The sequence below is a fragment of the Chiloscyllium plagiosum genome, chromosome 10 (assembly GCF_004010195.1).
Source record: "Chiloscyllium plagiosum isolate BGI_BamShark_2017 chromosome 10, ASM401019v2, whole genome shotgun sequence".
Classification (NCBI taxonomy): domain Eukaryota; kingdom Metazoa; phylum Chordata; class Chondrichthyes; order Orectolobiformes; family Hemiscylliidae; genus Chiloscyllium; species Chiloscyllium plagiosum.
The window spans coordinates 66,317,362-66,332,966 of NC_057719.1; the positions used below are offsets into that span (position 1 = coordinate 66,317,362).

Genomic DNA, 15,605 nt, shown 5'->3' on the forward strand with positions numbered 1-15,605 from the left:
TTTGCTTTTGGTGTCTGACATAACTTCTAAACTACTGCTGACACATCGCAGTTTCAACATTGTGCAGCTCATTAATGCTTATGTAATCTAATCACTGAAGGAAAGACACAGTAGCTTGCCCATTCACAGATGTCCCATCTGGGGAAGATACCACAGGTTTTCAAAGGTTTACTGACAGGAACTTGCCACACAAAAAGCTCAGAGGAAGTCAATGAACAAGTGAAAGTTTAATGAATTGTTACAGAGCAAATCATGGTCAATGACTTGTAATAGGTAAACCCTTGTTTATACTCGGTTAATTTGATGCACAAACTCTCTATATAGCCTTAAGCTTTTTAATACACTCAGTTACTTATATCTGATTAAATACCTTGTATATTTTTAGTGCTTGCTGTTGAAAAGCTGCCAATGCACTCATGCATTTAAAAAAACTGTCTCTGATTTAATTGTCGAAGTCCTATGATGATTTGTCAAGAAGAGGTTAATTTATTCATTGTGTAATCCATTGATTCCATGCACCATGAATGCCTAAATGCTAATATAATGTGGACAAATATAAGTATCATTGATAAATGGGGAAATGAATTGAACTATCTTATGATCCTCATCCTGCATCTGTAAGCTGAAGTGATTTTGATTTTGTCTTTTCTCACCCTTTTGAAATATACAGTGGCTTATTTCACCAAAACCCTTCATCCATGAAGTCAAATCCTGGAGTTATAGCAGATTTAGGATTTCCTGAATGTAATCCTTGGGTGATATTGTCTTCTTATATGTATAAATTATAAAAAAGCTGCAAATAATGTCTGTAATGAGCTTGTACTATATGATTAACACCAACCAATATAAGTGTTTTGTTTGGACTGCATACTGGGTAAACCTTCATCACTGTGGCATAGTAACATCTATCCCTTTGTTAAGCTTATTAAAAGTGAATAGACAAATACTCTTTCAAATTATGGAGTGTAGCAAACTTTGGAACCTACAACCTGACAAGCAAACAAAATATACTTTTCATTAATGATCATTAAGTCATTTTTGAAGTAATAGGCATTCTCAGATGAGCATCTAATTTTCACCTAAATTGTGAAGAACTAAATTAATCACCAGCTTCATACGTTGAGTCAGTTTATTTCCGGAAAAGACTGTTATCTGTCTTATCCAAATTGCACACAAAACTCCAATAAATGAACAATTTAACCATATGCTTCTTTTCAATATTAAGTAAATCTTAACTTCTTGGACTGAGAACACAACCTCCCAATCATAAGAACTGCATCTAGTTCAGCTCCTATTAAAGCACAACAAGATACGAGGTCTAAACTTCAGAAATGAAAAAAATGAATTGTTATATTTAAGAATTATGTAAACTATTCCTTAAATAAAACTTTCAAAAGTGAAAGCAAACTCATATTGTGACAATGAGAATTTGAAACTTTTAAAAAAAAGTATCAGAAATATAAGTTATCAGTAACAACAGGAAGCTTGTAAGGCACTTTGCACCATCTTTGTCCCTGAGCAAGAAGCTCAGCATTTGAGGACTTGACAGCAAAGGAAGATATGTTCATAATGCAGCAAAACTGGGTCAGTATTAACTTTCCAGGCTTTCCAATACATGCCAAAGGCAGGCAGTAAGAGTGGAAGAGATCAGCCATGTCATGGGAAGAACACTGCAGCCTTAACTCTAGACTGCAACATGCCTGTAAAAATGTGTGAGGCCACAGCAAGGTAGAATTCCCAGGTGAGCTGTAACAATCCACCAGAACCCATCAGTAGCAGGGATTATGCTGTTGGAGTTGGATTAAACATATCACTGTTTTACCCATACCATAAAAAGTAAAATACCTGAAACATTAACTCTGTTGTCACTCTGCAGATGCTGGCAGATCTGTTGAGTTTTTCTAGCAATTTCTGTTTTCGTTTATGATTTCTAGAATCCGCAGCACATCAGAATTTTTAAACTCTGAATTATCCTCTCTGAGGGCCTAGTAAGCCATACAATATCTACTAGTGACTCCAATATCTCAATTACATAAAATATTCTGAAAGATTGATTCTGTCTTGTGAACAACTGGGTGAGACTGAAATCTCCAATAAAACTCCCCTGTTCCCAGTTAACCTCTTAAGTTCCACATCAATTAGGCATAAATCTTTTGTTGCGTCTTATATAAATGCAGCACTCAATTTAAGAAAGAAAAGTGACTATTTCTCAGGGCATATATCTTTCAGATTTAAATGTTGGTGCTTTTCACGGAGTCATGTTTGTGGGGATGTAGGGTAAGGGTTGCAATGCTAATATCCGATAAAGGAGCATGCAAGTGAACTCAAGCACCCTCTTCCCAATTTTTTCTTTATTTGTTGTTGGGATATGGGCATCTCCAAAAACACAGGCATTTATTGCCCATCCCTCATTATCCAATGAACTAAATATCCTGGGCTATTTCAGTACGCTGTTCTGAGTTATCCATATTGCTTTGCAGCTGGTGTCACATATAGACCAGATCAGGTAAAGAAGGCAAAATTCCTTCCCTGAAGGGCACAGCAATCCCAATTTACAAAGATCAGCGATAATTTTACCACACCGTTACTAAGCTTAGCTTTCCTAGGTTGTATTAATATGTGCAGCTCTATAAAACTTTAGTTAGGCCACACTCAGAATACTTTGTACAGTTCTGGTCGCAACAGAAAGATGTGGAGGCTTTGGAGAGGGTACAGAAAAGCTTTATCAAGATGTTGCCCGGTTTGGAGGGTATTAGGTATGAGGAAGGATTGGACAAACTTGGTTTGCTCTCACTTAAACGTTGGAGGCTGAGGGCAACCTAATAGAAGCTTACAAAATTATGACAGGCATGGATAGAATGAATAGTCTGATTCTTTGTTTTCCACAGTGGAAATCTCAACTATATGGGGACATCATGTTTAAGGTAAAAGGGAGAAATTTCAAGGAAATGTGAGAAGCAAGTTTTTTGATCACAGAGGGCAGTATGTGCCTGGAATGCTCTGCCAAGTGAGGTGGTAGAAACAGATACATCAAAGAGGCATCTTGACAGAAACATGAATAGGCAGGGAGTAGAGGGATACTGACGGAGTAGAGGCAACAGGCTTTTAGTTTAGGAAGGCATCGTGTGTCACAGCAGGTCTGGTGGGCCGAAGGGTCTGTTCCTGTGCGGTTCTTTGTGCGAAATTTTAACTGGTCCCTACATTAGACTGGGCCATTGAATTACTGATCCAAACTGCCCCACTGTCGAAGTGAAGTTCGCGTCGACCCCAGCCTTCCTGTTCCACGCAACAAGACTAAAGGCTGCCACTCCTGAACATTTTCTGTCTCTGCCTGTCTGTCTTCATAGTCGCTGAGCAATGCCTGGAGTTACAGTCCCGAGGGAGGGGGGAGTACTCACAGAGTGCACCTGTTGAGCGAGTGTGCTGTGCCAGTCCGGATCACTTACAGACCAACTGTGGGGCAGCACATTCCGCACATAGACCGCAGTCACCTCTCTAAAAATAGGCACCGCCGCTCTTGCACTGAACTTCGAGCTCTGACTCGCTCGCTCTTCGCTGGGGAAAGCCCAGTCAGAACCTGAGGAAATCCAGTTTGTCTAAGGGTTAGGCTGAATTAAGTCTTGACAGCTCTGCTTTGGGAAAGCGCTGAATTGCTCGTGGGCCACTCGTTAGCATCTTCTAACTTGATCTGAATTGTGTGTATATATATATTTTTTTCTTTAAAAAAATCACTTCCTCTGCCTTTCAATCAAACCAACAGCGTGACAAACTCCAAGCCGGTGTTAATGTGTTAGTGCTGCGGTGAAGGGATTCTAGCTGAGATCATCTCTCCGAGACAAGACACACAGACTGTGAACTTCACAGCCCGGAATTGGGCGGAGGGAATGGGGCCTCATTGTTGCAGCGTGAGACAAGTGCCCAGAAATGGGGTTGTGTCTCATCCCACTGGGGGTTGGGTGGGGAACTTCACAAAAGGCAACCACAAACAAAATAAAAATGTACAACTGTCCGACACTTTGCTCGCTCCGGGGAATGTCTGGTTTTTTTTTCCCGGACAGCATCAGCCCGAACGGCTTTAGCCGCTCACCTTGCTGCTGCTGCTGCTAAACTAGATTGTGGGGCAGATTGTTTACTCACAGTTCGGAGGAACTGAATCTCATCCTCCCCTTCAGTCGCCTCAGCCATGGCTGTGTGAAGAGCCGGCCCCGCTCTCACGCTGGACCCTTCGTCCCTCTGCTGTCAGCACACGGCTCCTGTTCCAGTCTGAGCGGAGACCGATCCATGTACCTCCTTATAGGGGGAGGCTGACCCCCTGTCAATCAGCCCAGGGGCCCTTCCACTGCGCCTGTCCTTCCAAGGCAAATTCCGACAGCAGCAGCGCGCACTCCGTGTTGACTTCTTTTTTAACACATTAAAGGGGGAAGTTGCCGGTAATCCAAATACAATCCCACAAACCACTCACTGCGGGAGTGAAGGTACCAGTCGGGTGGACGCTCACTGTTTAAGATCCAGGCAACTCCACTCGCGATATTGATCGGTCATCGGCAAACAAGGGAGGTCCACTCTTTCTCTCTCTCTCTCTCTCCTTCATGGGGCTGGCAGTTCCAGCATCTTTTCATCGCCCCATGAGGTGGGTCGAGTTCTTGAGCTGCCCAGTCCTGGGCTGGCAGGGGACACCCACAGCGCTCTCAGGGAGAAAGTCGCGGGGTTTTGACCCAGCGGAGGATAGAGTTCCCAAGAGTTGCAGGCTGTTCCAGCGCTGCCCTTATCTTTCTCAGTAATAGCAGTGACAGGGGTTTGGAGCGAGCTGTCAGAAGAGCCTTGGAGAGTTGCTGCAGTTTGCTCGGATAGATATTATCAGCGCTGTGTGTGTGAGGGGGAGCAGGAGAGGCGAGTGATGGTTTAAGATGCCGGCTCAAGGGGGCTGCTTTCCCTTGCATGGTGTCGAGCTTCTTGAGCGTGGTTGGGGAGCATCCCATCACATTCCTGACGTGTACCTTGTAACGGCGGGGGCTCAGGGTGTGAGTGATTCACCGCAGAAATCCCAACCTCTGACCTGCTCTGATAGCCAAGGAGTTTATGATTGATCCAGTTTAATTTCCTCAGTTAAATTGAAACTGCCCTGTTTCAAGTAGGATTGCTTAAACTTATAGATGGAGAGGACAATCAATTCATCATTCCGATCTTAATTTAATGGCCTGTTTGCAACGTACTATCCGTTTTCTCTATTTATCACATTAGTTACCTTCTAGCCTTTTGAGAATGCTGACTGATTAATGACAAAGGAAGGTTGATGAAACAGTCCCATGTGTACTTTGTAAAAAAAATTTAATCAGATCCAGGAAAAAAAAGCACAAAAATAATCCAGTCTTAAGCAAACACTTGTATTTATTCTCTAGGATCTGAGCGCCTTCCTGCAGTGCTTGCTGCAGGTGCCTGGGCAAAAAGGGAAGTCCTGACTCACAGGCAAATTAGCTCCTGCTGTACAAGTTGAAAGGGAAACCTGGTTTGCTTTTGCTAGCTCATACTTCTAGCTCAGTCCTACTGCAGTTCGTGTGATCCTGCTAGCTGTAAGTTAAGCTTTTTGAGTTCACCAGTGAAACAGATGGTAAGCGATAGGTACTGGTGGTTGATGGGGCTTGGTCGATTCCAGCAGATGCCCATCACAACTGAAGATTGACAGTTTAATAATCCACCGAAGCAAAGTAACTTTCTGAGCAGATCAAAACTGCCTTGCATAATTTAAGTCACGCGTATTCCTATTTAGTTACTGGAGAGTTAGTACATAATCTTGATGCATCCCATGGATATCCTTTTCCACTGCAAATGATATAAAGTGCATTTTTTCTAGCTAAACTTAAATCTAAAACAGGGTTGTGAATAAGCAAAGTTACTGACATTTATTAGGTCAGGTTTGCTGTTCAAAGAACTGAGTATCCATTGCTCCCGATGCAGTCTCCTCTACACTGGGGAGACTGGATGCCTTCTCGCAGAGCACGTTAGGGAACATCTCCGGGACACCCGCACCAATCAACCCCACCGCCCTGTGGCCCAACATTTCAACCCTCCCTCCCACTCAGCTGAGGAGACGCAGGTCCTGGGCCTCCTCCACCACTGCTCCCTCACCACCTGACGCCTGGAGGAAGAACGCCTCATCTTCCGCCCAGCCCCACCCCCTCCCATTTATCCTTCCACTGGGAGGCTTCCTGCCTTCATTCCTGATGAAGGGCTTTTGCCTGAAACGTCAATTTTTCTGCTCCTCGGATGCTCCCTGACCTGCTGTGCTTTTCCAGCACCACTCTGATCTAGACTCTGGTTTCCAGCATCTGCAATGCTCACTTTTGTCTAAAGAACTGAGCAGGTCTGCCAATGGCTATGTAGAGAGAAAAACAGGAGTAGTTCAATATAAATATAATTCTTCTTCCAGGAGACTGAAGGGGGAGCCATTTGATTGGATCTGAATTCTGCCTGACAATAAACTTGATTGTTAAGGGTTAAGACTTGGGCAGAGAGGGGGAGGTGCTGTTTAGTGCTAAGTGAAGAAGGTTTGAGATATTCACAGGAGACAGTAAGGACTGCAGATGCTAGAAGTCAAAGTTAATAGATGTGAAGTTGGAAGAGCACAGCAGGTCAGACAGCATCCGAGGTGCAGGAAAGTCAATGTTTCATCCTGAAACGTTGACTTTTCTGCCCCTTGAGATAGTCTCACCTGTACTGAGAGAACAGGGCCACTGTGCTGCTGATGCACAGATTGTGAGTTTCCAATTTGCAGAGGAAGGTGATGGAAACTTTAAAATATCTATTCAATTATAAGTCATTAGAGTCATAGTTATGTACAGCATGGAAACAGACCCTTTGGGCCAACTCGTCCATGCCGACCAGATATCCCAACCCAATCTAGTTCCACCTGCCAGCACCCACCCTATATCCCTCCAAACCCTTCCTATTCATCTCCCCATCCAGATGCCTTTTAAATGTTGCAATTGTACCAGCCTCCACCACTTCCTCTGGCAGCCCATTCCATATACGTATCACCCTCTGAGTGAAAAGGTTGCCCCTTAGGTCTCTTTTATATCTTTCCACTCTCACCCTAAACCTATGCCCTCTAGGTCTGAACTCCCCCACACCAGCGAAAAGACTTTGTCTATTTATCCTATCCATGCCCCTCATGATTTTATAAACCTCTATAAAGGTCACCCCTCAGCCTCCGACGCTCCAGGGAAAACAGCCCTAGTCTGTTCAACCTCTCCCTATAGCTCAAATCCTCCAACCCTGGCAACATCCTTGTACATCTTTTCTGAACCCTTTCAAGTTTCACAACATCTTTCTGATAGGAAAGAGACCAGAATTGCATGCAGTATTCCAACAGTGGCCTAACCCATGTCCTGTACTTCCGCAACATGACCTCCCAACTCCTATACTCAATACTCTGACTGATAAAGGAAAGCATACCAAACGCCTTCTTCACTATCCTATCTACCTGCGACTCCACTTTCAAGGAGCTATGAACCTGCACTCCAAGGTCTCTTTGTTCAGCAACATTCCCGGGACCTTACCATTAAGTGTATAAGTCCTGCTAAGATTTGCTTTCCCAAAATGCAGCACCTCGCATTTATCAGGAATAAACCCCATCTGCCACTTCACAGCCCATCTGATCACGATCCAAAAAAAGGATGGATTTGAGGATCGAAAGAAAAGCAACTTAGAATTTCTGCACAACACAATGGCTAGATGGTCGTGTTACCATAAGAATGGCTTTGAGAGTGCAACAGTCTGAACAAAAGCAGCCATTTTAACAATGGGTTATGCAAGGTTTTTCCTAAGAAATTCCTCAGATTCACAGACTGGACCAGTCTGCAAGTATCTGATTGAGAGAGAGGGAGAGAGAAAGAGGCAGTCTGATTCTTTAGTTCAACACACAAAAACCAGATGAGATCATTTATACAGACTGAAGAAACTAAGTTTGTGAGGACTTTAATTAAAGTTGAAAGTATTTTTTATACCTTTGACTAGACAGAGAATCTTCAGAGCTGAAAATGTGTTGCTGGAAAAGCGCAGCAGGTCAGGCAGCATCCAAGGAGAAGGAGAATCGACGTTTCGGGCATGAGCCCTTCTTCAGGCTCATGCCCGAAACGTCGATTCTCCTGCTCCTTGGATGCTGCCTGACCTGCTGCGCTTTTCCAGCAACACATTTTCAGCTCTAATCTCCAGCATCTGCAGTCCTCACTGTCTCCTAGAGAATCTTTAGAGTAAACCTCACCATGAGGGTCAGTGTGGAGATTAAAGATTTGCAGCACTTTGCATGTCATTTCTATCATACTAATTTTTTTTCAGAATCAAGTTTGTATTTCCCTCTGTCAGGCTTCACATCAGCATGGAAACAGTTTACACTCTAACTTGGACCCTCCAATGTGACACAAATGGAGCGGCACAGCAGCACTAACAGTTGGGTCTTCTCCTCAGCCACCCGCTGCTCCATAGACCAAAGGGGATAAGTACAGAGCTTCCGTAATCCTTTGTAGGATGTGGGCTTTGATGGCAAGGTTACCTTTTAATAAGCTGGTGTGCTGTTAGGCCGGTATTCAGTGATGGTGAAGGAATAGTGATGTATTTCCAAGTCAGGACGGTGTATGAAGTGGATTGAAACTTGCAAGGGGCATTATTCTCATGCACCTGCTGCCCTGTACTTCCATGTGATAGAGCTGAGAGATTTGGAAGACACTATTGAAGTAGCCTTAGTGAGTTGCTGCAATGTATCTTGTGGCTGGGACGCACCGTGTACTGTCATGAAGAGATTGGGCCCAATTCTCTTTCAGAACAGACTGCCTCTTTCTCTGTCTCTGTCTCTCTCTCTCTCTCCCCATCATCATCACCATTGTGGCATGCATGTTTCTAGTCATTTGTCATTTCAAGTGGAATAGTGTCCAGGCTTTGTTACATGCAGAGAAGGAATGGGTTGTTACTTGTACTGAATACTGTTCCATCAGCAGCAAATATTTGCACTCCTGACCTCATGACATGATGTGTTACCAGCTAATGTTACTAACTATAATAATTCTTAAACCTTAGTAATACTTCATTTTTCAGGTATTAACACTCAGGTATTTTCTCTCATTCAATTTCGTATAGCTCTCTCAATTCTATTAAATTTTGTACTTCTATCAAAGCAGTTCGGATAGACATATCAGCCTTATTCTCTTTACCTTCGTTCATTTTAGATTAATCTTTGAAAATTGTATCCAAAAATGAATTCTCAAGGCATATTCCTTTTGTCATAAACTCTTTTCTCTCTTGCCTAATTCTGTGGGCCCAAGACCTAGTCCCTACAGAGTCAGGAAACAATCTGGGATGTTCTTTCTGCAACATATTTTAAAGTTGCTCCAACACCTTTGGTGAGGTCAATATTCAACCTGCCAGATAATTTCCCACAATAAAATCAAGTACTACTGTGGGAATTTGTTTCACTATTCCTACTGCAACTTGGCCAATTACCAAATCACTCTTTTATTGAACTCTGTATAATGAGACTCATTTGTAACCTCACTGTTTGCCTTCAATTAATATTTTCTTTATCGCTCACTGCTGTGGAAGATAAATAGTATACTCAGCCAGAAACAATGACTGATTTGCACCAGTGTCTCTCCTTGATTTGAGGTCTAAAGAAATGCCTCCTCTTTTGAGTCAAAATCCTCAGAACCTGCAGTCGATTCACTTTGTCAATATTCAGAAAAAAAACCATGATGATTGTCCTGCACCATCTCTCAGTTCTTAATACATTCTAAGGAATTATGTTCTCTTTGTACTATTGCTCCAGTTTTAATACCTATTTCAAAGGTAGGTTAGCTAAGTTGGCTGGACAGCTCACTTGTAATACAAAGTAACATGGGTGGATGGCATAGTGGCACTTGGTGGGTGGGACAATGACACAGTGGTTAGCACTGCTGCCTCACAGCACCAGGGACCTGGGTTCAATTCCCACCTCAGGCACCTGTCTATGTGGAGTTTGCACATTCTCCCCATGTCTGCGTGGGTTTCCTCCAGGTGCTCCTGTTTCCTCCCACAGTCCAAAAATGTGCAGGTTAGGTGAATTGGCCATGCTAAATTGCTTGTAGTGTTAGGTGGAGGGGAATGGGTCTGGTTGGTTTGCTCTTCGGAGTGTCAGTGTGGACTTGTTGGGCCAAAGGGCCTGTTTCCACACTGTAAGTAATCTAATCTAAAAAAACCATCAACCACATGGATTCAATTCCTGTATCAGCTCAGGTCACCACTTTCTCAACCTCACCCCTCAGGTTAAGTTCAGGACCAGTCATCTGTCTCTAATGAGAGAACAATCCTATTGTCCTCTTGAAGTATGATGACTTTACCTATTTCTGTTTCCTTTCCTGATGCCCACTTTATGAAGACTCCCTCACATTCCTATTACTGCCATCAGTCTTCCATTTAACTTCCAATAATTGGCTGTGCTACAATTACAATTACTATTAAGATTAGCATGGATTTGCAGACAATCATTACTCCAGCAAAAAGTGAAGGAGCATACTGGGACCCTACAGCATTGTTGTTATAGCACACACCAAAGGAATTACCCCGAAAATAGAATTTTCTGCTGGGGGTAATTCCTCCAGATTTGTAACCCCCTAAAAGACTGCATTTAATTAAGAGACTTTTGATGTTTCTGACAAAATAAATTAGTTAACCAGGAAAAGTAAGACTATTAAATACATAGTCCAACTCCTGAGTAACTGTTCAGCAGACGCCATATCTACCTCGTAATCCCCAAAATACACCTCCCACAAAGGCTTGCAGATCTCAGACTCTGACCCGATACCCTCTGAGTCCAAAACTCCAGGGACAGCACCCCCACAGGGAACCAATACATCACGGACCCAATATTTCCAACCCTGGGGCACACAATCTGAGTAGCAACCCCACTGTCCCAGGACCCTAACATCACACTTACCTTATGGGAGTTACCTGTTGACAGTCGCGGGTCAAAGCAACTATATAAAAATTTTAAATTTTTAAAATATGACAGCTGAATGCTATGAAAGGAGGCATAGTTTGCTTGCCTTTGAGAGCTCCGCGCTAAGAGAAAACTATCAGAACAAAAGTATCACCCCACATCTCTGGAAGAGCCCTGAGTAGAGTCTCCTCTTACAGAAGCAGAGCTCCCTTCTGTCGTGAAGAAACAGGTTAGGAGATTGCCACATGTTGGAAAATCCAGTCCACTATTTTTATTGAATTCAAACTTTAGCATCAGGCTTAGTGGAAATGAACCTGTGACTCTAGGAAATGAGCTTCATTCTGGATGACTAGTCCAGTGACATTATCATTATACCACTGCCTCAGTAACTACTTAGTTGACAGTAATAAGCAGCAAGTTTAATTGTCTACATTTCATCTGGTACTAGGAGTTTGTCTCGGGAACAGAATCAATGTTAAGGGCTCACAGGGCAATTTCCTATAAAATGCATAGCATGGCACTAACACCTGAACTGTATTTGTAAATGCAGGAAAGATGAAGGATATTCCAGATGACTAGGATGTCCAGAAAAAAAGAGTCATAGTTTAAGGTTACAAGTATGCTGTTTAGGACTGAGGTGGAGAGACTGGTGAGCCTATGGAATTCTCTGCCACAGGAAGCAGTAGAGGCTAAAACATTGAATGTTTTCAAGGAGATAGATATAGTTCTTAGGGTTAAAGGAAACGAAAGAAATGGGTGCAAGTGGGAATAGGGCACTAAGTTGGATGATCAGCCTGATCATACTGAATGGTGTAGCAGGTTCAATGGGCCAAATGGTCTACTCCTGCTCCTATTTTCTATGTTTCAAATGTAACTTTGAGGTATGATAGACAGATGAAGCTGAGTCATGCCACTGAGATGGGGATTCTTCAAAGAGAGAAGACTAGACGGAGTTGCAAGTTTTGCTGGTCGGAGGAGTGTACTGAGCAATATGAGGGTTGGTACTGACCTTCCATCCTATTGAGGTCACTGAACCTCCAGTGTCACTGTATCCACGTGCAAGGTGCTGCACTGTTGCTGCTGACCTCCTGAGTCATTTCTAGCCACTTGTTGACTTCATAGGCTGAACCTTTTCTCTTTTGAAATAAAAAGTGTGTTTATTTGTGATGTTATATTCTTGGGGCAGCCATGATAAATACTAATTCACAAACTTCAAGTTCCCAATCCATGGCAACCGGGTCCAAATGTTAAAATTCTACCCAATATGTTAGAAGTACACAACTTTACATTTTGAGTCGTGCTATTCTGGATAATGCCAGAATTATTTAAGGTACCAATTAAAATATTAAAATAAGATTTCAATTCAGGCACAACTTACAAAGAAATGAGCAAAATCTCAGGCACTATCACTTTCAAAAAATGCTCTCTCCAAAATATGGCACATGCTGAAGTCACTACTTCTGACTTAGACCAGTCAAAGCACTATCTATAGCTGTCAAAGTCATTCTGGCCTTTGGCGTTTATATCCTATTTCAGGAAATCAGTTGATGAAGGACAGTACTGGAGGTAACAAAAACAGAAATTGCTGGAAAATCTCAGCAGGTCTGGCCGTATCTGTGGAGAGAAATCAGAGTTAACATTTCAGGTCAGATGATTCTTCTTCAGAACTGGAGATAATTTTATCCCTCCCAGTCTTATATTTAATGACAATGAAGTGTTCCATGCAAACATCTCCTAACTCAGCCACCTCTCGGTTTCAATAAGTGTCTCTTTATTTGAGCTCCAGTGATTTTTTTTATTATATAAAAGTGTTCAGATGTTATTACACCTCTGGAGAAAATGGTTCAGGGACAAGAACACTATCATTGAACCACCCTTTAGCTTCAGTAAAATACCACTTCATGCCAATTACAACTAACATACATTTAAGCACAATTAATATACACTTAACTAATGCATTTTTCTGTAAATTAGATTAGATTCAGTCCACTTACCTAAAAGTTAAGACAAATCAGATTTAAAAACAACTTCCATGCTCAACATTTCAAAGCACTGACTGCAAAACAATCAGATGGTTGAACATTTGTATCTACCCATTTAAGTGTTTTCCCTTTCTCTCCAGCATTTATTTCAGGCTCGGAAGTTTATTACTTAATTTCTTCTCATTCAAACATTTTGTAGAGTCTGCACTATACAATGAAAGATTACCTGCGTAATATTCAATAGGCATTTTATCTTCAAATCATCATCTGTATTGAATCATATTTAAAATATTTAATAAATAGAACTCAATTTCCATTTCCATCACAACAAGTAGTGTTTGAGCAGCCAAAGCACTTTTAAAACTCCTTTTATTTACTTTAGTTTAGCAAGCTGTATTTGAAGACTCACAAGGAAGATGAGTATGTGAAGCATTGCTAAAATGATGAGTCTTTAATTATTTGGGTCAGAAAATACTTTCATTCTGTTTTACCCCAGTAGACAAGGCCAAGCCTATATTTCATTTCCATTTACTTAGGAATTTAACCCTTGAAATTACTCCATAGAGGCCAATATCCCATCACCAAGTCATTTTTTTATTTACATGTGGAAATTCCATGACACTGACCCAGCTCCCTCAGAGCCAGCTCTCAGAATGAACAAAACCTCTGACATCCTGTGCATATATATGTCAGCCAGGACTCCCTGATTGGGGCATTTTAAACTAGTCCAATCAGCGAATTCATATCCCATGAGGTCCACCTGGCTGACCTCATTCCAATCACTACAACCCTCCCCCTCTGAGTCCAAGAACATAGACTGATCCTTTCTCTTGTAGCTCCTTCTTGGTCGTTTCAGCACTGGGTCAGGTTTCTCTGACTCTGCGTCAGACATGGGCAGTGTGAAATATACACAGTGGCTCGCCTCTTGTATTCGGAGCATTTCAGCAGAAATTCATGCTCTTCTTCAGGTGGCAAAGGCATCAAGCCAGCCACATCTGTCATGTCCTTCTCAGACTCCAAGGTATCTTCAACACTTGAGACAGAGGGAGATCCTACGGGTTCCAGAACAGTCAGAAAGGCAGTTGAGTAACCAGGCACATTTTGCTCCTGCCATGTGTGTGGGTTTGCAGCTTTTATATGGTCCACATGCTTGTTCAGGACCATCACACCTACCGAAACTGTGTCAATGGACCTCACCTTGTGTCAATCATCCCCGTTACCCATGCAGGGTCATTCCCATAGTTCCTACACCAACCTTGTCCCCTGAGTAAACAGTTTCTCTTGCTTAGCAGAGTCTTGTGTCTGGCATTGGTGTTCTTGATGCTGTTTTAGGAAAATCAGATTTAACCTGGTGTGGAGTCTTCTCTAATGAAGCCATTCCTGCAGTTGCATGAAGGGTGATCTTATAATCAAACAGGAACAGGGACAGTTTGGTACCTAGTAAAGATATAGGCTGTTTCTTTAAGCCTGCCTTTAAAGTTTGGATTGTTCTTTCTGTCAGACCATTGGAGATGGATTGCATGGAGCTGTCCTTATACCATTTGACTTTAGGAAGTACTAAAATGCCCTTGTGGTTAACGATGGTTCATTATCCATTTCCAACAGTTCTGGAAGTCTGTGTATTACAAAAGATGAGTAAAATTTACTAATTGTCATCCCCGTGTTTGACAAATGAATTCTTTTGCATATCCAACCACTTTGAATGGGCATCCACAATGGCCAAGAACATTCAGCCTATGAAAGGATCTACATAATCGACATGTAACTAAGTCGTGGGTTTACTTGACCATTCCCAAGAAGGTGGGGAAACTGCTAGTGGTAATTTTTGTCCTTGCTGGTACTCTGGGCACTGTCCCACCAACACAGCTATGTCAGCATCCAATCTGAGCCACCTGGCATAGCTTCTTGCCAACATCTTCATTATGGAAACCTCTGAATTACTCTGGTGAGGTTCAGCCAGTATCTGGCAGTGACCTTTGCTCGGGACAATCACTCTTGCTCCCCATAATAATATGTTCGAGGAGAAAGTGAGGACTGCAGATGCTGGAGATCAGAGCTGAAAATGTGTTGCTGGAAAAGCGCAGCAGGTCAGGCAGCATCCAAGGAACAGGAGAATCGACGTTTCGGGCATGATTCCTGAAGAAGGGCTTATGCCCGAAACGTCGATTCTCCTGTTCCTTGGATGCTGCCTGACCTGCTGCGCTTTTCCAGCAACACATTTTCACCCCATAATAATATGCCAACCTCTACTGTGATCTGGTCTCTCCAGACACAAAAAAATTTCAATTCTGGTTGCAATGGTCTTTTGGTTTCTCCCACCACCACTTGTTTCAGTTTTGCCGGGACCAGATCTTTCCGCATCTGGGCTGATATTGTCAGCTGTGACTGGAAGTGTGTCCAGAAACTTTAAAACCATTCCACACTCTTTCAGTGGCAGTACCACCAGTGGTGTATCTGTCAGCGTGAGGCAGCTCAAGCATCTGCATTTGCTACTTGGCCTCCCGGACGATGTTCCAATCTGTAAGTACATGCACTTAGTATTAGAGCCCACCGCTGAATTTGGCCAGAAACAATGGATGGCACTGCCTTTCCTCTTTAAGTAGACCCTGCATGGGTTTGTGGTCTGTTATTATTACAAATTTACATCCATAAAGGTGTTG

The 15,605-nt window shown here is 42.6% G+C and overlaps 1 protein-coding gene across 10 annotated transcripts in view; it reads right to left on the reverse strand.

Annotated features, from left to right (window-relative positions):
- The window catches only part of ryr3 (ryanodine receptor 3), a 347,517-nt gene extending 343,264 nt beyond the window's left edge, over positions 1–4,253 (reverse strand). For all 10 annotated transcript variants that reach the window (XM_043697981.1, XM_043697979.1, XM_043697973.1 and 7 more), the window contains exon 1: positions 4,138–4,253. In XM_043697981.1, the coding sequence (XP_043553916.1) occupies positions 4,138–4,185 (48 nt within the window). In that variant the 5' untranslated portion in view covers positions 4,186–4,253. The remainder of the gene's footprint in view (positions 1–4,137) is intronic.
- Positions 4,254–15,605: the final 11,352 nt, after the last annotated feature.